The sequence below is a fragment of the Muscardinus avellanarius genome, assembly GCF_963383645.1.
Source record: "Muscardinus avellanarius genome assembly, chromosome: 4".
In the NCBI taxonomy this organism is placed as follows: Eukaryota; Metazoa; Chordata; class Mammalia; order Rodentia; family Gliridae; genus Muscardinus; species Muscardinus avellanarius.
In genome coordinates this window covers 70,662,248-70,687,673 of record NC_137789.1, presented here as the reverse complement: position 1 = coordinate 70,687,673, position 25,426 = coordinate 70,662,248, and the positions used below count along the sequence as shown (strand labels likewise).

At 38.0% G+C, this 25,426-nt stretch overlaps 1 protein-coding gene across 1 annotated transcript in view; it reads right to left on the bottom strand.

The window, feature by feature from the left end:
* The window catches only part of MYBL1 (MYB proto-oncogene like 1), a gene marked incomplete at both ends in the record, with an annotated part of 51,648 nt that extends 26,814 nt beyond the window's left edge, over positions 1 to 24,834 (bottom strand). The window contains 4 exons of the mRNA XM_080693536.1: positions 6,846 to 6,938; positions 11,093 to 11,164; positions 11,479 to 11,580; positions 24,799 to 24,834. Coding sequence (XP_080549662.1) covers positions 6,846 to 6,938; positions 11,093 to 11,164; positions 11,479 to 11,580; positions 24,799 to 24,834 — 303 coding nt within the window. The remainder of the gene's footprint in view (positions 1 to 6,845; positions 6,939 to 11,092; positions 11,165 to 11,478; positions 11,581 to 24,798) is intronic.
* Positions 24,835 to 25,426: the final 592 nt, after the last annotated feature.

Here is a 25,426-nt window from a genome sequence, read left to right as displayed (position 1 = left end):
CAGCCATGCTGGCTTAAGAGATCCTGTTTCCAAAAAATAGGTCTGGGAGTGTAGCCTGGAGGTAGAAGGGCCCCAGTACCACAATAAATAAATAAATAAATAAATAAATAAAGAAAGAAAGAAAGAAAGAAAGAAAGAAAGAGGAAAAAAAGGACAAGTAACATTCAGAGGCAAACCAATTAGAATCACTTCAGACTTCCTAAACCTTCAAGTCATGAAAGCCAGAAGGGCTTGGAGTAACATATTCCAAACTCTTAAAGAAAACAACTTCCAGCCCAAAATTTCCTACCCAGAAAAACTATCTACCAAATTAGATGGGGAAATAAGAAGCTTCCATGACAAACAGAAACTCAAGGAATTTATGTCTTCAAAATCAGCACAAGAGAAAATACTAAAAGAAATTAACTACAAAGAAGAAATAGGTAATACACACCAGAACCAGGAAAACAAGATTTTCCATCCAGTGGACAACTAAGCAAAGAAGAATAAACAGTATTTCAAACAGAAATAAAATTTTAACATGTTAAGAATTAAAAATTATCTCTCAATAATCACACTGAATGTAAATGGCCTCAATTCCCCAATAAAAAACATAAAGTGGTAAAATGAATTAAAAACCAGAATCCGTCCAACTGCTGCTTACAAGAAACACACCTTATAAGTGAAGATAGCAAAAAAACTTAAGGTAAAGGGCTGGAGCAAGGTAATTCATGCTAATGGAACTTGAAGGCAAGCAGGAGTAGCAACTATGATATCAGACAAGTTAGACTTCAAACCCAAACTTACTAGAAGAGACAAAGAAGGTCATATTTTACTGGTAAAAGGAATAATCCAGCAAGAGGAAATAAAAATAATCAACACCTATGCATCAAACATAGGTGCAGCTACTTCCATAAAATGAACTCTTTGTGACATTAAGTCACATAAATCCCAATACAATAATACTGGAAGATTTCAACACACCTATCACACCATTAGACCGATTTTCCAGACAAAAGGTCAGTAAAGATACCTCAGAACTAGAGAACACCATTAATCAAATGGACCTGTTAGACACATATAGAATATTTCACCCAAGTACAGTGGAGTTTGCATTTTTCTCAGCTGCTCACGGAAACTTCTCCAAAATAGATCACATCCTGGGCCACAAAGTGAGCACTAGCAAATTCAAAAAATGATACATACTTCCCCTGTGTCATTTCAGACCATAATAGAAAGAAACTAGAAATCAACTATAAGAAGACCCAGAGAAACAACATAAACATGTAGAGACTGAACACCATATTTCTGAATGAAGAATGTGTCACAGAAGATGTAAGAGGTGAAATCAAGAAATTTCTACAAACAAACAAAAATAAAGATACAATATATCAAAACCTCTGGGGCACTTTGAAGACAGTATTAAAAGGAAAATTTGCTAGGCATGGTGGCACACGCTTGTAATCCCAGCATTTGGGAGGCCAAGACAAAAGGATTGCGGTTCGCAGACAGCCTCAGCTACTTAGTGAGACCCTCTGCAACTTAGTGAGACCCTGTTTCAAAATAAAGAATAAAAAATAGGGCACATGGTGTAGCTCAGAGGTCAACTGCCCCTGGGTTCCATCCCCGGAAGCACAAAAAAAAAAAAAAAAAAGAGGAAATTTATGGCACTGAGACTCAGCTCACATAAAAAAATAGAAAATCTTCAAATAAATAACCTAACGACACATCTCAAAGCCTTTAAAAAACAGGAATAATCTAACCCAAAAGCCAGTAGAAGACAGGAAATTATTAAAATTAGAGCAGAAATTAATGAAGTAGAGAATAAAAAAAATACAGAAAATCAACAAAACCAAAAGCTGGTTTCCTAAAAAAATTAACAAGGTAGATAAACCACTAGCCAACCTAACTAAGAAAAAAGAGAATCAACCCAAATTATGAAGATAAGAGATGAAAAATGAGACATTACTACTGACAGTGTAGAAATCCATTATCATAAACTACTTTGAAAAAACTATACTCCAACGAAGTGGAAAATCTGGAGGAAACCGACAACTTTTTAGATAAATACAACCTTCCTAAACTGAGTCAAGAAGATACAGAAAATTTAAACCGACAAATAGCAATCAAAGAGATTGAAACAACAATAAAAAGCTTACCATTAAAGAAAATCCCAGGATCAGATGGTTTTCCAAGTGAATTCTATTAACCTTTATAGAAGAGCTAACCCCAATACTCTTCAAACTACTTCATGAAATAGGAAAAAATTGGGACTGTCCCAAATATATTCTATGAAGCCAACATCACACTAATACCAAAACCAAATAAAGACAGTTCAAGGAATGAAAACTACAGGCCTATATCTTTGATGAACTTGGATGCAAAATACTAAACAAAATACTAGTAACACTCATTCAAAACCATAGAGAAAATCATACACCATGACAAAGTAGGGTTCATCCCAGGGATGAAAGGCTGGTTCAAAATATGAAAATCAATCCATGTAATTCATCATATAAATAGAACCAAAGACAAAAATCACATGATCATTTCAATAGACGCTGAAAAAGCATTTGATAAAATCCAACATCCACTTATGATAAAAAAAAAACACTGCAGAGAATTAGAATAGAAGGAACATATCTCAACATCATAAAGGCAATCTACAATAAGCCCACTGCCAACATCATATTAAATGGGGAAAAACTTCAAGAATTCCCCCTGAAAACAGGAACAAGACAAGGATGTCCATTATTACTACTTCTCGTCAATATAGTACTAGAGACTCTAGCCAGAGCAATAAGGCAAGAAAAGAAAATCAAAGGAGTACAAGTAAGAAAAGAAGAACTCAAACTTTCAATTTTTGCAGATGACATGATAATATATTTAGAAAACCCAACAAACTCAACCAAAAGGCTTATAGAACTGATCAACAAATTCAGCAAATTGTCTGGATACAAAATCAATTTTAAAAAATCAGAAGCTTTTCTGTACACCAACCATAAATCCACTGAAAAAGAAATTCAGAAGACACTTCCACTCAGGATCTCCCACAAAAAAAATAAAATACTTAGGAATAAACCAAACCAAGGAGGTAAAAGATCTCTACAAAGAAAATTATAAAATATTGAAAAAAGAAATCGAAGATCTTAGAATATGGAAAGATCTTCCATGTTCATGGATAGACAGAATAAATATCATTAAAATGGCCATCCTTTCAAAAGTGATCTACAGATACAACGCAATGCCCATTAAACTACCAAGATCATTCTTCACAGACATAGAAAAATGAGTCCTTAAATTTATTTGGAAAAACAAAAAGCCCAGAATAGCCAAAGTAGTTCTCAGCAACAAAAACCATGCAGGAGGAATCACGATACCAGACTTTATACTACAAAGTCAATGTAATAAAAACAGCATGGTACTGGCACAAAAACAGATACATAGACCAATGGAGCAGAATAGAAGACCCAGAAACAAGTCCACACACTTTCAGCCAATTGATTTTTGACAAAGGGGCCAAAAACATACACTGGGAAAAAGATAGCCTGTCCAACAAATGGTGTTGGCAAAACTGGTTAACCATATGCAAAAAATTGGAAATTAATTCTACTTTCTCACCCTGTACAAGAGTCAATTCAAGATGGATCAAAGACATGGAAATCAAACCAGAGACCTTGAAGCTCCTTGAAGAGGGCATAGGTCCAACACTGCAACACACAAGCACAGATAAATAAATACTTTCTCAACAAGACCCCAAAGGCACAACAAATTAAAAGGTGAATCAATACGTGGGATTGCATGAAACTGAAGAGCTTCTGTTCAGCAAAGGAAACTGTCAAGAACCTAAATCAAGAGCCAACAGAATGGGAGAAGATTTTTACCACCTACACCTCCGATAGAGGACTAATATCTAGAATATACAGAGAACTCAAGAAACTCAACACTAAGAAACCAAATCATCCACTATAAAAATGAGCAAGCGAACTAAATAAGACACTTCACAAAAGAATAAATTTAAATGGTCAATAAATGCATGAAAAAATGCTCAACATAACTGGCAATCAGAGAGATACAAATCAAAACTACCCTGAGATTTCACCTAACTCCAACTAGAATGGCAATCATTCAAAACACAAACAACAACAGATGCTGGCAAGAATGTGGAGAAGTGGAAACTCTAAAACATTGTTGGTGAGATTGCAAATTAGTGCAGCCACTTTGGAAAACAGTATGGAGAATCCTCAGAAGAATGAGAACAAATCTACCATTTGATCCAGCAATACTACTTCTGGATATCTACCCAAACGAAAGAAAACAAACTACCAAACTAATGCATGTGTATCTGTGTTCATAACTGCACAATTCACCATAGCCAAACTATGGAACCAGTCAAGATGTCCATCAACAGATGAATGGATTACAAAACTGTGGGATATGTACACAATGGAATTTTACTCAGCCATAAAAAAAACACAATTACATCATTTTCAGGGAAATGAATGGAACTGAAGGACATTATGCTAAGTGAGATTAGTCAATCACAAAAAATAAGAAATTGGATACTTTCCCTAATATGTGAAAGCTAAGGAGAAATGGGTCATAGGAGGAACTCTAGATGAAAAAGGAAATCCTATAGAGGAGCAAACAAGACAACCTAAATGAGGGGATGGGTGGGGAGGGGAGAAGGAAATTCTCTAAAGCACACAATGTACTTAAACATATCGAGGTCAACCACTAAGCCAAGCATAGGAAGGAGTGGATGGGGTGGGAATTGGGTAGGGGTGATGGGGCGGGGAGGAAATTCTCTAAAGCATACAATGTACTTAAACATATTAAAGTTAACCACTAGGCCAAGCATGGGAAGGAGGGGATGGGGTGGGAATTGGGTAGGGGCTAAATGGGCAATGCATACATTTATGTCCACACAAGAACAACCCCATTATGATGTATGAATATAATGCACCAATAAAAAATTAAAAAATATAAAGACTAAAAAATAGGGCTAGGGGTGTAACTTGAAGGTAGAATGTACCTGAGTTTCATCCCCAGTCCTACAAAAACTAAATACATAAATACATAAATAAATAAAGGCTGGACATGGTGGCACACGCTTGTAATCCCAGCATTCGGGAGGATGAGACTGGAGGATCAATGTTCCCGGAACAGCCTCAGCTACTTAGTGAGGCCCTTCGCAACTCAGTGAAACCCTGTTTTAAAAATAAAAAGACTAAACCAGACATGGTGGCACATGCTTATAATCCCAGGGGCGGGATTACAAACAAACAAACAAACAAACAAATAAATAAATAAAAATAAATAAAAAGACTAGCCAGGCGTGGTGGTGCACACTTGTAATCCCCGTACTTGGGAGGCTAAGACAGGAGGATCGCAGAATTTCTAAGCCAGCCTCAGCTACATAGTGAGGCTCTCAGCAACTTAGTGAGACCATGTTTCCAAATAAAATATAAAAATAGGTCTGGGAGTATCGCCCGGATATAGAAAGCCTCTGGGTTCCACCCCCAGTACCACAAAAACAAACAAACAAACAAATAAATAAATAAATGACTAAAAATTAGGGCTGGGGTGTAGCTCAGAGGTAGAATGCCCCTGGATTCCATCCCCAGTACCGGAAAATAAATAATTAATTTCATATTGTAGTTTTCAGTAAGATCTCACATTTTAAAACTTATCATCAGCCATCAAGTAAATTAGATTAAAATTCAGCCCAGTGAAATAACTTTTTTTATTTGCTTCTAGTGGTGGTAAATATGCTGTAAATCCCCAACTAAAATATTGTCTCCAGCTGGGCGTGGTGGCGCATGCTTGTAATCCCCGCGCTTAGGAGGCTGAGACAGGAGGATCACTCAGGTTCAAAGCCAGCCTCAGCTGGTTTAAGAGACCCTGTTTCCAAATAAAATATAAAATAGGTCTGGGAGTGTAGCCTGGAGGTAGAAGTCCCCCGGGTTTCATCCCCAGTACCAAAATATATATATATATATATATATATATATATATATATATATATATATATATATATATATATATATATGTAATATATATAATATATATATTTTATATATAATATATATATTTTATATATATTGTCTCCAACATTTTTTTTTTTTGGTGCTGAAGATGAAGCCCAGGGATGCTCTACCACTGAGCTACAGCCCTAACCCTTTTTATCTTTTGCTAAGTTACTGATATTGGGCTTGAACTTGGGATCCTCCTGCCTCAGCCTCCCAAGTAGATGGCATTATAAGTATACACCATTGCAGCTGGCTTGTTGTTGCAAGGCTTGTTGTTGTTAGGGCCTCACTAAGTAGTAGGTGAGGCTGGCGCAAACCATGATCCTTCAGTCTCAGCTTCCCAAATGCTGGCATTACAAGTGTGCACAACACCCAGCTGTTAATTCAATTTTTGACATAAAAATATACATTAAGAATTCCTAAACCAAGTTTTAAATAGGTGACCAAGCCTATAGAAGGCCTTTTTCCTTCTGCAAACCAAGCTATTGGAAAGCAATGTATATATATATATATATATATATATATATATATATATATATATATTACTCAATTCAGAAAAAACTACATTTCAAGACACTTGACCTTCAATTCTTAAGCAAACAGCCTCCAGAAACAAAATAAAGGGATTTAAATATATATTATGTTTTAAAATAATATATAAGAAAAAAAGCTGGTCTACTACATTTCAAGACACTTGACCTTCAATTCTTAAGCAAACAGCCTCCAGAAACAAAATAAAGGGATTTAAATATATATTATGTTTTAAAATAATATATAAGAAAAAAAGCTGGTCTACCTACACAATAAACATAAAGAATAAAAAAAACATGTTACCCTTTGATCTTCTTCTTTAGTCCAAGGACCTTTTATCAATTCTGGATTTAAAACTTTCTGCCATCGATGTTGGCATTGAAAATCAGAACGATTCTGAAAGAATTTGGATCATTTTGTTACTGAACAACTCTCTTCCAGAAAGCAAGTCAACCCAAACTTATGTCTCACACCCTTATAAAAGCAAAATCTCCAAGAATAGTGTATTTCAATATCTTAAACATATAATATTTACTTTATATGCCTATATCCCAATTCTGATTTTAGAATTAAGCAGAAAACAGACTATAAATTTAAAAAAATATATATTTAAAAATAAAGTATATTCTCAGCCAGGTGTGGTGGCACACACTTGTAATCCCAGCATTTGGGAGACTGAGAAAGGAAGATTGCGCTTCACAGCCAGCCTCACCTACTTAGGCCCTCCGCAACTCAGTGAGACCCTGTTTCAAAATAAAGAATAAAAATAGGGCTGGGGGTGTAGCTCAGAGGTAGATTGTCCCTGGGTTCCATCCCCACCATGTCTGGTTTAGTCTTTTTATTTTTAAAACAGGGTTTCACTGAGTTGTGAAGGGCCTCACTAAGTAGCTGAGGCTGTTCCGGGAACATTGATCCTTTTTTTTTTTTTTGCAAAAAAAAAAAAGTATGTTCTTTACACTGTGTCTTACAACACAGTAAGCAACAAAGCCGTAATACACATATTCCCATTTTATAAAAGGATCTAGGATCAAGGGATAAAAAGCATTAGACAGAAAATTATATAAGGTAGGCGTAAGAACTCAAACTGCAGAATCTGGACTCATATGGTACAAGTTTAAAATAACCCTAAAGGCATAACTAAACTAGTTTTTTTTTTTGTTTTATGTTTTGTTTTTGTGGTACCGGAGATAGAATCCAGGGGCATTGTACCTCCGAGCTATACCCCCAGTCCTATTTTTTACTTTTTTTTTTTTTTTAAACAGGCAGGGTCTCACTGAGTAGCAAAGTCCCTCGCTAAGCTCAACAGTTTAAAAAATATATCTATATGTCATGACTCCCAAGTTACCAAGAAAATGTTAAATATATCTACACAAAAGATGTACATTACAATTCAATTAGCTTGGGAGGCTGAGACAGGAGGATCGCACAGGTTCGAAGCCAGCCTCAGCTACTTAGTGAGGCTCTCAGCAACTTAGTGAGACCCTGTTTCCAAATAAAGTATAAAATAGGTCTGGGAGTATAGCCCGGAGGTAGAAAGCCTCTGGGTTCCACCCCCAGTACCACCAAAAAAAAAAAAAAAAAAACAACAAACAAACAAAAACAATTTCAATTAAATTGGTTAATAGTTGACTCTTAAAAGAAAAAATTATCAAAATAAGAAAACTTTATGTAGAAACATCTCAAATTAACACTGATTAATAAATGAGGCCTTATTTTAATCTGCTCATGACCCGGTAAGTACATTATAAGGATAACAACAATAATACCTAATATTCCATTACTGATTCACAGTTTACAAAGTCACTAGATCATATACAAGATATACAAGATTACAGATGACCTAGAAATATATAAAGAGATAGATAAAACATTTTGTCTACCAATGACATTGTACCAATGGATTTCAATTTATTTAAACTAAACTTCTTCAATTATGGCTTCTGTTAATCAGTGCTGATCCATTTTAAGTCTACTACTTTCTTTAAGGTAGTTCCTATATGTCCTTGTAGCACATAAAAACTAAAAGGATTTAAAGCTAATATAAATCACTCTTCTAATTTAACTTCCATTTATGTAATATCTGCTAAGTGTCAGGAACTCTAAAACATATCCTCTTTCCATTATTTGGTCTCACTTTTCAGGTTATGTTGACAGGTATTATAATAATATAAAAAGAATACAAGTACAAGACAGGTCTGAAAACAAAATAGTTAATCAATATCAAATTCAAATATGAGTATTTTGTCTAGCTACTCAGAGTACATAAGAAAAAAATAAAAGCTGGGCATGGTGGCACACACTTGTAATCCCAGTAATTTAGGAAGCTGAGACAGAAGGATTGCAGATTCTCAGCAATTTAGCAAGGCCCTCCGCAACTCAGTGAGATCCTGTTTCAAAATAAAAAATAAAATAGGGCTGGGGGTGTAGCTCAGAGGTATAAAACCTGAGGTCAATCCCTATTATATATGTACTACCCTAGTATGTATATGCAAAGAGTATAAGCAAAAATAATTTGCAGATTATAGAATTACATACTAACAATATTATATGAATATGAGCATGATTAACAATGAGTATAATTTTTTTTTATGTGTGTGTGGCACTAGGGATGGAACCCAGGGGCTTTCTACCTCCGGGCTACACTCCCATACCTAGTTTATATTTTCTTTGAAAACAGTGTCTCACTAAGTTGCTGAGAGCCTCACTAAGTAGCTGAGGCTGGCTTCGAACTTGCATGATCCTCCTGTCTCAGCCTCCCAAGCCTGGGATTATAAGTGTACACCACCATGCCCGGCTAATGGGCATAATTTTAAAAAAAAATCAGTATCACTTTGAAAGTTAAGCATTATATGGTAAACTTTGGCTGTTTTTCAGTTTTTCCTAACTTTACTGATTAGCTATTAAAGTATTTCAATATTTAAATTCTCTCCAAATGTCTGAACCACCAACATATACGATGTAGGCATAGGTGGGTGCACAGATAAATGCAGGACACCGATATAAGATGATATGCATGCCTTTATTCGTGGAGAGTCAGCCCCCGCGGCCCACGGGGGCTAGTGGGGGAGAGTGCGCCTCTCTGTCTCTATTGGGCTTCTCTCTAGAGGTGACAGACAGGCTCCCTTAAATCGAGGGGCATGGTCTCCTCTGGGAATTACAGGGCTCCGCCTCCTAGCTTCCGGCCCCGCCCCCTGCGGGGCAGTGGCTCAAACCTTTCATCAATATCACAAACATTTATACAGCTGTACCCACTTAATGTCACTTATGTTTTTGTTTTTTGTGGGTTGTTTTTTTTTTTTTTTTTTTTTTTTTTGGTGGTACTGGGAGTGGAACCCAGGAGCTTTTCTACCTCCAGGCGATACTCTCAGAACTATTTTATACTTTATTTGGAAACAGGGTCTCACTAAGTTGCTGAGAGCCTCACTAAGTAGCTTCAAACCTGTGTGATTCTCCTGTCTCACTCAACCTCTCAAACTCTGGGATTACAAGCGTGCACCACAGCACCTGGATGTCACTTATGTTTTATATTTGTAATCTTTGTAGATCCCTGAATAAAATGCTTTATAGGCTGAGTATCTCCTATCTAAAATGCTTAATACCAGAAGTATTTCAGATTTTTATTTTTTTTATTTTGGAATAATTGCACATCTATAATAGGATTTCTAGAGGTAAGACCCAAGTGTGTGTGTGTGTGTGTGTGTGTGTGTGTGTGTGTGTGTGTGTGTGTGTGTGTTTTACACTAGGGATTAAACCCAGAGGCGTTCTACTTCTGAGATACACCCACCACCAGACCAATTTTATTCTTTATTTAACTTATTACATGAGGTCAGGTATAGAATTATCCATGTTGGCACTCAAAGTTTTAGATTTTGTCAGGCTTGGTAACACATGCCTATAATTCCAGTATTTGGGAGGTTGACACAGGATGATCACAAGTTCAAGGCCAGCTTGGGTCAATTTAGCAAGACTTTACCTCAAAATAAAACTTTAAAAAAATTTTTTTATAGGAAGAGGCTGGAAACATAACTCAGCAGTAGAGAACTCCTAGGTCCAATCCTCAGTACCACAAAAAGAAAATAAAAACTAAAAAAAGTTTTATTTATTTATTGCAGTACTAGGGATTGAACCCAAGGGTACTCTACCTCTGAAATACACCTCCAGCCCTATTTTTTTGTTATTTTTTTTGAAACAAGGTCACACTATGTTGTGGAAGGACTCATTAAGTAGCTAAGGCTGGCAGCAAACCTGTGATCCTCCTGTCTCAGCCTCCCAAGTACTAGAATTACAAGTGTATGCCACCACACTGGCTATGTTTTAGGTTTTTAAGCACTTTGGATTTCAGATATTTGGATTAGGGATGCTAAACATACACTGCAAAGTCAGACTTTCTAAGCCATTAGCAACCAACTATAAGCAAACCAGAAAAACTGGGATGCTTTTAGGCCAGAAACCTAAGTCTAAAATATGTAGACACATTTTTTTTTAATAGCAAATTTAACTCAATGTCCTAAATCAGCCTTGTCAGAAATGTAATTTAATGTTTCACTTACTTGAAGATGATTAGCAATTAAAGTCCAATCATCAGTTCCATGTTGTTCAACCAACTTCTTTAACTTATCATCCTTTGAAACAAATATAAAAATTAGAAAGCTTTCGCCCATTCTCTTCCTCTCCCCCTAAATATAACTCTCCATTCTGTCCAGTCCTATCTGGTGGCCAGTTTTAAGAGCTCTAAAGCCACTATTAAACAAGTTCCTCTATTTACTATACTTTTTCTGTCCATTCCAACATCAACTGTTATCCATGCTCTAACTGAAGAATGTGGAAGATAGTTGATGGATAGACTCACATTTTATTTTGAAATATCTTTAGTAGCTACAATAGTATTAATTGATAAATACAAGTATGAAATTAGTAAACCTTGTCATATAATCACCTCATCTCTTGTCCATTTTACTCTATTCCAGAGTTTTTTCAGTCCTTTTTGTTGTGGTACTTCATAATCATGATCAGCATACTGAAGGTCATCATCCTCATCCTCACTATAAAAAAAAAACACATACAACTTGTGAAATAATTATATTTAAGCCAAGCCAACTGTGGTGGCACATGCTTGTAATCTGAGCATTTGGGAGGAGGAAAACGGAGGATAGCAGTTCGCAGACAGCCTCAGCTACTTAGTGAGGCCCCTTGCAACTCAGAAAGACCCTGTTTCAAAAAAATATAAAGACTAAGCCAGGTGTGGTGATGCACACTTGTAATCCCAGCATTCAGGAGGCTGAGACAGGAGGATCACAATTCACGGACAGCCTCAGCTACTACATAGCGAGGCCCTTTGCAACTCAGTGAGACCCTGTTTCAAAATAAAGGATAAAAAATAGGGCTAGGAGCCGGGCGTGGTGGTGCACGCTTGTAATCCCCGCACTTGGGAGGCTGAGACAGGAGGATCGCACAGGTTCGAAGCCAGCCTCAGCTACTTAGTGAGGCTTTCAGCAACTTAGTGAGACCCTGTTTCCAAATAAAATATAAAATAGGTCTGGGAGTATAGCCCAGAGGTAGAAAGTCTCTGGGTTCCACCCCTAGTACCACCAAAAAAAAAAAAAAAAAAAAAAATAGGGCTAGGGATGCAGCTCAGAGGTAGAATGCCCCTGGGTTCCATCCCTGTTAGCAATATATACATACATACATACATACATACACACACACACACACACACACATACACACATACATTTATATATATAGTGTGTATGTGGATATATATATATATCCACATATATATATGTGGATATATATATATCCACATAGAGAGAGAGAGAGAGAGAGAGAGAGAGAGAGAGAGAGAGAGAGAGAGAGAGAGAGATAGGATCAGGGGTGTAGAATGCCCCTAGGTTCCATACCCAGTACCACCAAAAAAAAAAAAAAATTATATTTAAGCCAGGTTGATGGTACACCTGTAATTCTAGTACTTGGGAAGCTGAGACAAAAAGATCACAGGTTCAAAACTAGCCTCAGCAATTTAATAAGACTGTTTAAAAAAATAAAATAAAATAAGGGTAGGGTATAGCTCAGAAATAGAATGCCCCTGTGGATTCCATACCCAGTACCACAAGAAAAGTAGAGAGAGGACTGTATTTTAAATTAATGCATTCAGTCATTCAACCTGTGTAAGAAAGTGTAACTAAAGCCACTCAAACTACATAATATATATACCTAATGAGACTATTCAAAGTATAAAGTCATAAAATGGGGAAGAGATACAGTTAAGACATCAAAGAGAGGAGGATGGAGTCAAACTGCAACATTATATGTCATTCAAATGAGTATGACCTTTATTCTTTTTTTTTTTTTAATTGTGGTACCTGGAATGAAACCCAGAGTCATTCTACCTCTGAGCTACACCTCCAGCCCTATTTTTAATTCTCTTTTGAAACATGGTCTCACTGAGTTGCAAAGGGCCTCACTAAGTAGCTGAGATTGTCTGCAAACTGCCATCCTCCCATCTCAGCCTCCCAAATGCTGGGATCAACCTCAACAACTTAGTGAGGCCCTCAGCAATTTAGCAAGACCCTGTTTCAAGATAAAATAAAATAAAATAAAATAGGGCCGGGGGTATAACTCAGAAGTAGAACACCAGCTGGGCATTGTGGTGCACACCTGTAATCCCAGCACTTAGAAAGCTGAGATAGGAGGATCACAGGTTTGCAGCAATTTATGGTGAAGCCCTCAGCAATTTAGTGAGATCCTGTTTCAAAATAAAAAAGGGATGGGGGTGTGGCTAAGAGGTAGAATGCCCCTGGGTTCAATTCCTAGTTACACACACACACACACACACACACACACACACCCCTCCACTAGAGTGTCCCTCCCCATATGAAAGGGAGAAAGGGAAGGAAGAAGTACACAAAATTGACAAATAGCTGGATATGGTAGGTCATGCCTATAATCCTAGCAACTAGGGAGGCCTAGGCAAAGAGAATCACAAGTTCGAATCCAGCCTCTGCAACTTAGTGAGACCCTGTCTCAAAATAAAAAATAAAAAGAGCTAGAAGTAAAGCTCAGTGGTAGCATACCCATGGATTCAATCCCTATTTCTGCAAAAGACAAAAAAAAAAAACCTCACTAATATTGAAAATACAGAATCAAAAGAATTTTGCAACTGATGGATATGAAGGACATGAAAAAAGGAAAATCAAGGTGATTCCAAAGTTTCTGGCTTTGGGAAATAACTAGAGCTATTCACTAAGGAAAGGAACAAATGAAAGAGCTATCAAACTTTGGAATGAAGAAGATAATGGAGCAAGTAATTAGTTTTAGACTAGTTGTTTTTGTTTTTGTGTTTGTTTTTGTTTTGGTGGTACTGGGGTTCCTGGAAACCCTTCTACCTCCGGGCTACACTCCCAGACCTACTTTTTATACTTTTTTTTTTTTGGTGGTACTGGGGTTCCTGGAAGCCCTTATACCTTCGGGCTACACTCCCAGACCTATTTTATACATTTTTAAATTTGGAAACAGGATCTCTTAAGCCAGCGCGGCTGACTTCGAACCTGCGCGATCCTCCTGTCTCCGCCTCCCAAGCACGGGGATTACAAGCGTGTGCCACCACGCCCGGCTTAGACTAGTTGTTTTTAAGACACTTGAGAAATACACAGAAGGATATGTCTAGAACAGAACTGTCCAAAAGAAATGTAATACAAGCCACATATGTAACTTTCTAGTAGCCATGCTTCTTATAAAAAAGAAAAATTGTTGAATTTTAATAAACATTACCTACACCAAAAGTTATCTATTTCAAAAGTAAAATAATTTTAGAATGTTAATTAATATAAAAATTATAAATGAAATAGTTTATATTCTTTTTGCTTACAAAAATCTTCAAAATCCAGTGTGGCCTTTGTAGTTACATTACAATTCAGACTAGACACATTTCAACAGCTCAATAGCCTTGTGGTTAGTAGCTATACTACTGGACATGAGCAGATTTAGAAGGCAATTGAACACATGGATCAGATACAAGGTCTAGAGACAGTTTTGGCAATTGCCAGGACATGAAGAATAGTTGAAGCCATGAGATGACCTAGAAAAATTAACAGTGAGAAAAGGGGCCAAATTCAGAACCTGAGTTTTTATGGGTTGATAAAGAAAAAAAACAGGAAATGTTCAAAAATAAAGCACCTCCTACCACCTGCCCCACCCTCACCCCAGTAAAGACTCTGTGATAAACTAAATTAGAAGACTGAGTAACTAGAGGTCATGGATATCTGAAAATAACATGAAGATTTATTTAAAACTTTCTAAGTATCAGACACTGTAGTAGCATATGAAATTTCTTAAAACTTTACAATGAACCAGGCCTAACAGAACATGCCTATAGTCATCCTCATACTTGGGAGGAGACTAAGACAGGAAGATCACAGGTTCTCAGCCAACCTCAGCAACTTAGGGTGAGACTCTGTTTAAGAAAAAAAATGTTTAATCATAAAAACAGGGCTAGAAGTGTGCCTCAAGAGGTAGAATGACCCTGGGTTCAATCCTCAGTACCACAAAAAAAGAGATTTTTCTAACCTTACTACAATATAGTTAAGAACATATGTGTGGTTTCTAATATCTAAATATACTATATAAACTCAATCTTTATAAAACTTTAAAATAAAGTCCTAGATTTAAATTTAATAAACACACATACACAATCTATAGATCCATTATAAAAAACTTTAATTTCTTCTGATGCCAAATTTCTTTTTTTCTTTTTTTTTTCTTTTTCTTTTTCTTTTTTTCTTTTTTGCAGGGCTGGGGATGAAACCCAGGGGCATTCGACCTACAGGCTACACCCCTCCCCCTATTTTTTATTCTTTATTTTGAAACAGGGTCAAAGTTGCGGAAGGCCTAAGTAGCTGAGGCTGTCCGCAAACCGCGATACTCCAGTCTCAGCCTCCCGAATGCTGGGATTACAAGTGTGCACCACGATGCCCAGCTTTATTCTGATGCCAAATTTCATAGGACCCAATTTTCTTTCTTTCTTTCTTTCTTTCTTTCTTTCTTTCTTTCTTTCTTTCTTTCTTTCTTTCTTTCTTTCGTACTGGGGATTGAACCCAAAGGCATCCTACCTCCAAGCTACACTGCCAGCCCTATTTTTTTTTATTCTTTATTTTCTAAGAGGGTCTCAGTAACTTGCAGAGGGCCTCACTAAGTAGCTTAGGCTGGCCATGAACCCAGATCCTCCTGTCACAGTCTCCCAAATGCTAGGATTACAAGCATGCACCACCACACCTGGCCCCGATTTCTTTTTTATTGGTACATATTAATTATACCATTATGGTTGTCTTATAGTATATTGGTATATGCATATAACATTATTTGATCATTTTCAATCCTCAGTAACTCTACTTCCTCTCCATCCTGTTGAGGACCAAAATTCTTCATGTCTAAACAAGCAAAACATCAAAATCCCCTATTTTCTTTACTTTTTTTTTTTTTTTTTTTTTTTTTTTTTTTTTTTTTGGTGGTTCTGGGGATGGAACCCAAGGGCATTATTCAACCTCTGAGCTATACTCCCTGCCCAGGGTCTCACTAAGTTGCGGAGGGCCTCACAAAGTAGCTGAGGCTGGCCGCAAACTGTGATCCTCTGGTCTCAACCTCCCGAATGCTGGGATTACAAGTGTGCGCCACCACGCCTGGCTCCCTATTTTCTTATTTATGGTATTTATCTAGTTCTATAGTTCAATGCACTTTGATTTCCAGTGCTCTCTTTCCTGAAACCAATAGTCAATTTGCAACAATAAACTTCCATATATGCTTTTTTTTTGTTAAACTGTTCCAAAAAGCACAAGTTTAATAGCAGGTATTTAAAGAAAATACCTTTTATTGCCAGCCATCTTCAGCCATCAGAAATGTCACCTAACTAGCCAAGAGTAATTGTTAAGTTGGAGATTTTCAGAGTTCAATAACTTTGTAAATTCCTAAGTAAGCTACTAAGTCAGATAAAGTTCTATACTATAGTTTACTCAAATCATCTACTCTTTTCTTTTCTTAATGCTTGTATTATTTGCCAATCTTCCTAACCAAACAGTAAGGTCAAGAGTACATAGACCAGGTCTCCCACATTTACCTCTCAGGACCCAGCACAGTACCTATCACTCAAATATTTATAAGATTAATGATCTTCCTTATCCTTCCACCTCCCCAAGTGCTTTATCTTCAAAAATTATCTCATTCCCTTCCAACCCAATCCAAACTTCCACCTTCCTCAATACAGGTGTGATCTCAAAGTGGATATGAAAACTTAAAAAAAAAAATACCTCTAGGAGGAGGTGGAAGGCATTCTCATTTGTTAAAATGGACTTTCAGAATCCAAATTCACCTCCAAGTGCCAGAATTTTAAGAAGCAAAACCTGCTAAAGCAAACATTTTTTAAAAATTCAGTACAGAAAGGGTTCTTTGAGGGTGTCAACTATACTGCCTAACCATTCTTAGAAATGTCCCGAGGAGCACTACCACTTCCTGAAACCCAAATAGCCTTCATGCATGCTCCTCACAGGTTTTCTTCTCCCTCCCTCTTTTCCTCCTTCCACTAAGATCCCAATATCTTCCATACGGATATGAGACTGATTTTTTAAGAAAGGTTATTTCTAAGGCAAAGCAATTTTTAATTTGGGAATTTGCCTATATAAATCTCCAGAGCCAGATGGTGCACACTTCTCAGTATGTGAGGCTGAGACAGCAGGATCACAGGTTCATGGCTAGCCCCAGCTACTTAGTGAGGCCCTCTGTAACTTAGTATGACCCTGTTTCAAAATAAAGAATAAAAACAGGGCTGCAGTATACAGTTCAGAGATGGAATGCTCATGGGTTCTATTCCTAGTACCACAAAAATAAATTAATAATTCTCCAGTATTCACAAAAAATATCTACATACTCAACCATTTTTATTTTTTGTTCTGAAACAAGGTCTCACTAGATTGCTGAGAGTCTCACTCGGTTGCTGAATCTCACTACTTTGCTAAGGCTGGCCTCAAAGCTGCGATCGTTCTGTCTCAGCCTCCCAAGGGCTGGGATTACAGGAATACACCATGCTCAGCCTTATAGAAATATTTTAAGGATGCATCCAAAAATGTTACTTTGGCTGGGCATGGTAGCATAAGTCTATAACCCTAGAAACTGGGATGCTGAGACAGGAGGATCACAAGTTTCAAGCCTGCCTTATGAGCAACTTAGCAAGCAATTGTTTCAAAATAAAAAATAAAATAGGGCTGGTAGTACAGCTCAGAGGTAGAAGGCCCTGGACTCAATCCCCAGCACCATCATCCTCCCCCGCCCCCCCCCAAAAAAAACTGTTACTTTGGTTAAAAAGACTAGTACTCATCAAGGAGTAATTTTCCTGAAAACTTGGTCATTTTACCTTTAAAACTCTACCCATTCTGCCGGGCATGGTGGCACACGCTTGTAATCCCCGTGCTTGGGAGGCGGAGACAGGAGGATCGCGCAAGTTCGAAGCCAGCCATGCTGTCTTAAGAGACCCTGTTTCCAAATAAAAAAAAATATAAAATCTGGGAGTGTAGCCCGGAGGTAGAAGGGCTTCCAAGAACCCCAGTACCACAAAAAATAAAAATAAAAAAAACTCTACTCATTCATTTTTAACCATATCCTTTAGTTGTGAGAAGTTTCTGTTTTTCATTCAACATGGTCATCACTTTCAGACAATGAGCTATATAGCCCACTCAGTGTTCAGAAAGCTGGGTTTTTGTGTAGGTAAGTATTGAGAGAGGGTTAAAGTAGAATTCTTAGAATCTTCTATCTCCCCATGCCTGGTACATTCCTAGAGTCTATCTTATTTTTTTTCTTTTCTTTTTCTTTTTCTTTTTTTTTTTTTTTTCCCGGTACTGGAGATGGAACCCAGAAGCATTCTACCTCCAAGCTACATCCCCAACCCTATACTTTTAGTCTTTTTTATTTTTGAAACATGGTCTCACTGAGTTGCAAAGGGCCTTGCTAAGTAGCTGAGGCTGTCCGCCTCCCGAATGCTGGGATTACAAGTGTGCGCCACCACGCCCAGGCTACTAATCTACTTAAGCTTTGGCATCAGGTTATTTCTTTTTTTCTCCCTTCCCCCTCAAAGAACTGGGGATGGGGCCCAAAGCCTTGTACATAGTAGGCAAGTGCTCTACTACAGAGCTATATCTATTCATATATATATTCAAGTGACTGCTGAAAGAATAAGACAACTCTAAAAAGTTAAGTGTGATAGGAAAAAAAGACCCTAAAAGTATATCATTATCACTAGCTACAACAGGAAGATGCCTGAGAAAGCCTATAATTTTCCTAGAAAAAGAAGATAAATCTCAAGTAACCTCACCAACATTTCACTTTCATCTAACAATGAAAAGGCCCCATTGCTCAAAAATGGTTAGAAACTATCAAAACAGATCTGCTCTATTTTTCTACTGGTTATGCCATCTTTTGGCATTTCTATATTATAGCACTTGGCCCTGGTAACATATAATAATTCAATAAAATCTAGCTTTCTATTATGTAGTTAAATAAATGAGCCATTTCTAGCCTATTGTGACTAATCTAGAAGAACAACAAAAGAAGGTAAAATTATTTCTCCAGTCACAATACAAAAATAGAAAAAAAAAATTTGGTCTCTGACTCTCCAGTCTAAGACTTGCTTATTCTGCCAGATTAAATCAAAGAAAATATTTCTTCTATAAACACCTAATATGTAACCAAATTATTATATTTAAATAGAAATCACAAAAGGAATAATTTCAAATTTTATTTTTATTGGAAAAGTAGTACTAATGGTTTGAAGTTAGAGAAATATCAGTAGTTCTATAGAATCTATTCTGGTAAAATTGCTTCAACTTGCCAAGCATGGTGGTACACGCTTGTAATCCCAGTCCTTGGGAGGCTGTGACAGTATCACAAGTTCAAAGGCAGCCTTAGCAACTTAGAGAGGCTACCCGCCACTTAATGAGACTTTTGCTTCCAAATAACAAATAAAATAGGTCTGGGGTATAGCCCAGAGGTAGAAAGCCCCTGAGTTCCATCCTCAACAACATGCAACACACACACACACACACACACACACACACACACACACCTGTTTCAACTTAAAATAAAAAATGATCAAATGCCTAAAGTCTAAAATCTTTATCATAATCTTAATCATAACTGCCTCAAGTATAAAAGTTTTATTTTTATCATAATCAAATAATATATCTTCATTACACTTCTTAAGAACAAGGCAAATGAGCATTAAGTCCAATTGCATTCAAGTTATGAAAATATGCCAGATTGATTTAATAAAGTGAAATCAGGCCACCCAGTGGTCAATATAATGTACTGCATATATTAATATTTATTTCCAAATCTGGACTGTGCAAACTAACATTATGGTATGACAAATTTTACTTCACATAATCTTTTGGCCATTAGTAACTGCAATATTTAAATACTTAATAGTGTTCTACCTACATATTCATAAACAAAAACAATGTAAGAATATTTCCTATATATTTGGGGGGCACTGGGGCTCTGAGCTACACCTCCAGCTCTATTTTTATTTTGAAACAGGGTCTCATTAAGTAACTGAGAGCCTCACTAATTCACTGAAGCTGGCCTCAAACCTGTGATCTTCCTGCCTCAGCCTCCCAAATACTGGGATTACGGATGTGTGCCACCATACCTAGCTCAGAGTATTTTTAAGTGAGATAAGATTATTACAAAGGTATATAAAATAGGATAAACAATTCATTAAATCCCAAGTTTTCTTTCTTTCTTTCTTTTCCTTTTCATGTCTTGGGATGGAACCCAGGGGCATTTGACCTCTGAGCTACACTCTCTGCCCTATTTTTTAATTCTTTATTTTGAAACCAGGTCTCACTGAGTTGCAAAGGGCCTCGCTAAGTAGCTGAGGCTGTCTGCGAACTACGATCCTCTGATCTCAGCCTCCCAAATGCTGGGATTACAAGTATGCGCCACCACGCCCGGCTTAAGTCCCAAGTTTTCAATTCTTAAAATATTTCAATGAAATATTAAATTGACAGATGCATTAAAATAGGTTGGAAATCATAATCTAGAGCACAAATATTCTTTATATTTTTTCATATATACATGGAAACTTATTTTTTTAAATAGTGATCACTCATTTATTACTTTTCTCAAAAGAATAAAACTCCAAAAATATAACATTTCAAAAGATTCCATAAGTGATATTATTGCTCAATTAAATGTTTAAGAGTGTCCCACATCAGAGACAATGGGACTTGTCATAAAATTTGTCATACTATAATGTAAGTTTGTGGCCCTCAAATATATATAATATTCTTACATTGTTTTTACTTATTTATTCCCATTATGAATAAGCTACCTTACCAATCATAAAATCTATACTCTTATATCAACAGATTAAAAACTAGGAGTTTATCTGCTTTCCCAAAATAATACTGCCAGTTAATGACAAAGCTGATTAAAAAATCATTTCTCATATTTTGGTATACTCTTACCCCAACCCATTTTGATAGAAATATTATAGCAAAATTTACACACACACACCCCTAAAAAAAAATCTTCAGCTATATGAATTGGATTTTATCTTTTCATTTTAGTGTAGTCTTTGGTCATCTCAAGTGTAAATATTTTCATTTGTCACTATTAAATAGGCTCTGAAATTTTCACAGGGTCTTGCTACCTTGTCTAGGCTGGCCTCAAATTCACTATTCTCCTGTCTCAGTCTTCCAAATAATTGAGATTATATGAATTTTTTTGTGTGTGTGTGGTACTGGGAATGGAACCCAGGGTCATTCTACCACTGAGCGACACCCCAGCCCTATTTTTTATTCTTTTGAAACAAGGTCTCACTGAGTTTTGGAAAGGGCCTCACAGAGGCTGTCCATGAACCATGATCCTCCTGTCTCAGCCCTCTAAATGCTGGATATAAATGATTTTTTAAAGTTTTTTTTAAGGGTTTATTTTAACTGTCCTTTAAAAACTAAAATTAACTATTATTACATAAATATGCTTAGAAATCAAATACATGTTAATAACAGATATCCCAATTTTAGTATTGTCTATAAATTACGCCATTAAAACTCCTAGTGGGGCCAGGCATGGTGGCCCATGCTATAATCCCTGTGCTTGGGAGGCTGAGACAGGAGGATCACACAAGTTCAAAGCCAGCCTCAGCTACTTAGTGAGGCTCTCAGCAATTTAGTCCCTGTTTCCAAATGAAATATAAAAAATAGGTAGAAAACCCCTGGGTTCCATCCCAAGTACCACGGGGGCGGGGGGGGGGGCGCTCCTAGAGGGATCTAAAACTATTTTAAGTTTTAATTATAAAGACTTTTCATGGCCAGGTGTGGTGGCGCATGCTTGTAATCCCCGTGCTTGGGAAGCAGAGACAGGAGGATCTTACAGGTTCGAAGCCAGCCATGCTGGCTTAAGAGACCCTGTTTCTAAATTTTAAAAAAAGGATAAAAATAAGGTCTGGGAGTGTAGCCCGGAGGTAGAAGGGTTTCCAGGAACCCCAGTACCACCAAAAAGAAAAAGAAAAAAAAAGCCTTTTCATTTATGCAAATTTCAATGAGAGATTCTACAGCTATCAAAACAGATCAAAAGAGCCAACATCCTTCAGTTGTTTCACACTTGAGAAACCAGTTAGTTGTCTACTCTTATGTCATTTTTTTCAGATCATACAGAAAAAGTATATAACAGGATTTATGCCTATATTCTTCTTTGAAACTTTATATACAGCAAAATAGTTTTCATTCAAATTCTTAAGTGGATGCATACTAGAAATCTTGCAGTACAACTTGAACTGATTGAATTATTTCCTTTCTCTCTGCTAAAGTAGGTTCAAATATTTTAAGATTCTTAGCCAAAAGACAAGGAGTACTCTGCCAATGAATACATAACTTTTCCTTCAAAACACACTATTATCTTCTTATATATATACATATATATGTTATACTTACATATACAAGAAATACATTTAGAGCAAGAAACTCACTCAAATATGAAGGTCCTAAGAAATATGGTGAGAAATGATAATTTCTCACCACATTCCCCACCTATAAACTCCCCAGAGGAGTGTAGCTTCACTCCATTATGTTTAATTACTCCAGACTTAGCATTTTTTAAATCATTCTATGTTTCAGTACAGAGATGACAAGTAATAAAAGACATACAATTTATGTTTAAATCTCAAGTTCACAGTATAATTAATAATTTACACAGGCAATCTAATCATTTATACAGGCAAACTATTAAGTCATTGCTCCCTTCTTAGTTTATGATTATGAAACATACACAACTATGAAATGAAAAGACAGAAAACCAACTAAGGAGAGGTTCTGAAATTCAGAAATTAATGTCTAACCATATCTAACTAAATGTTGATGACAGAATTAGACAAGAAACTATTTCAAATAAGATTAACATCAGTACTAAGTAGGTAATGCCACACACATTAAATATAAACAAAATTCTGTAATTGACCTATTCGCTTGTCACTTTGCATGAAGTTATTTTTAAAAAATATTTAGACTTAAAAATTCAAAGGCCTAAATGACTAATTCAGCAATCATAATTAAAGAATCTTCTATGATGTATCTTTTTTGAAAACAGAGAGATTAATTTGGTCCTTGAATTTCTAAACTAGTAGTCCTCACCTGGGTGATTTTGCATCCCACAAAATTATCTGGCAATATCTAGGGGCATTCTGGGTTGTCATGACTAATAGTGGGGTGTTACTATCTTCTACTGAACAGAGGCCAAGGACACTGCTAAACATACCCACACCACAAAGAATTATCTAATCAAAAATGTCAATAGTACCAAAGTTGAAAATCCTATCCTAAAAGGGGTGTGTGTGTGTGTGTGTGTGTATGTGTGTGTATACATTTGTTCCACTTCAAGGTTTATCCTATACTGTAGGATAAACTAAAGCACTGTAGCTGCTACAAAATAAGCTACTTATAAACAATGTATTTTATGCTTATTTTTACAGAACTATCTTACACACAACACAGAAGCTTAATAAATTAATAAAGCAAAGAATATTATGGGCAGTTATTGCCAATTTTTACCCAAAGTCTTCAATAAATGATTCTCAGTACTGAATTTCAAATCAGGAAAATTCAACTCTAGATAAGACTGAGACTGTGGATCTAGATAAATAAAAAGATTTGAGCCAGGCATAGTGGCGCACACTTGTAATTTGAGAGGCTGAGACAGGAGAATCACTTGGTTGATCACCAGCCTCAGCAATTGAAGATCATCCACATCTTTGTGAGACCCCATTTCAAAAAAATAAAAAATAAAATAGGCCTGGGGTTGTAGCTCAGAGGTAGAATGCCCCTGGGTTCAATTTCTAGTACCACAAAAAATAAATATATTTATATGATATATATGCATATATACATATACATATACAGAGAGAGAGAGAGAGAGAAACACTGCCAAACACCTTTTCAGGTTTAATAATATTGAAGAACTAAAATGCATTGTAGATTTTTGTCATCTAAGCAATTAGTCCACACACTTTAAGAGTAGCTACCATTAGTGACATACAAGTAAGAATCAGATGCATAAACTCATTCATTTTTTCAACAAAAAAGTGTTCTACCTCTGTGCAACAGAGTCAAACATGAACACTCAACATTACAAGAAAAAAATACATTGTTTCATTTTAAGATTAAACTATTAGTAGTAACAATGTGACATCTTCCCAGCAGAAAAAAATGTGTATGTATGTATGTACATATATACACATATTGGGAACACAGGAATGGTAAGAAGGTCCTCTCTCCTTAGCAAATCCTCAGAGGATTTCCCACAACCTTTCATGGTAGTAGAGTTGGCAGCGGGATGCTCTCCCAGGTTCGTCAGGGAGTTCCTGTTTTGACTGGCACCGTAATTCAGAAGAAGAGAACCCCATTGTCAAGCCATCCAAGCGGGACACGACCTCCTTTCCGGGAGCAGTGCTCCCCGAGCGCGCACACTTACTGACAGGCGCCCTCCCTCCGAGCAGCGGCCGAGCGAGGCTGCGGGGAGCATCGACTCGGGCGCCCGCTCGGGTCTGACGCGGTCCCCCTCTCCGGGCGTCGCGGCTGCGCTCCAGCCAGCGAAGCGCCCGTGGGCGGCCAGGGGAAAGCCTCCGCCCGCGTGGGAGGCTCTGCTGAAGGGACAGCGGGAAAGGAAAGTGAGTCTGGCCCGAGTCGGTGGCCGACAGGCCGGGCGAGCGGGATGCCACCCACCTGCGCGACCTCTTCGCCATCCTTCAAGTACCGCATAGGCGCGGGCGGGGCGGGGACGCAGGTGAGCCTCCTCCAGCCTCCGGCGGACGCTCCTCCTCCCGGCCCTCCCGCCGCTTCCCCGCTGGCTTCTTCCCGAGGCGGCCGAGAGCGGAACGCAGGCCCTCGGCTGGGCAGGACGGAGGGGCGGACCGACCCGCCCCGGCCCGGGCGCCGCTCCTAGCCCCGGCCCGGCCCGGTCAGCGAAGCCCCCGACATGACCGGGGGCGCGCTCCCGCCCTCCGCCGGCCCCTCGGCCGCCCCTGCCCGGTCGCCGCGGTCCCGGCGCTGCCCCGCCGCGGGCGCCGATCCCGCCCTCTCCCCGCAGCGAGCAGCTCTGCAGCGCTCGCAGCCCTCTGCAGGGTTTTGTCCGCACCGCCGAATCTCGCGCCCAGCCTCCCTCAGGAGCCGCCGTTTGAATCTGCGCACGCGGCCCGGAGCCTCATTGGCTGCGGCGGCCGCGCGGGGGGCGGGGCCGGGGCGGGGCCGGGGGCGGGGCCGGGCTGGGAGCCGAGGCTGGGACTCGCGGGGCGCGGGGCGGGGAGCAGCGCCGGGGCCGGGCTGCGGGCAGGGTGGCGGGCCGCGGTGACGG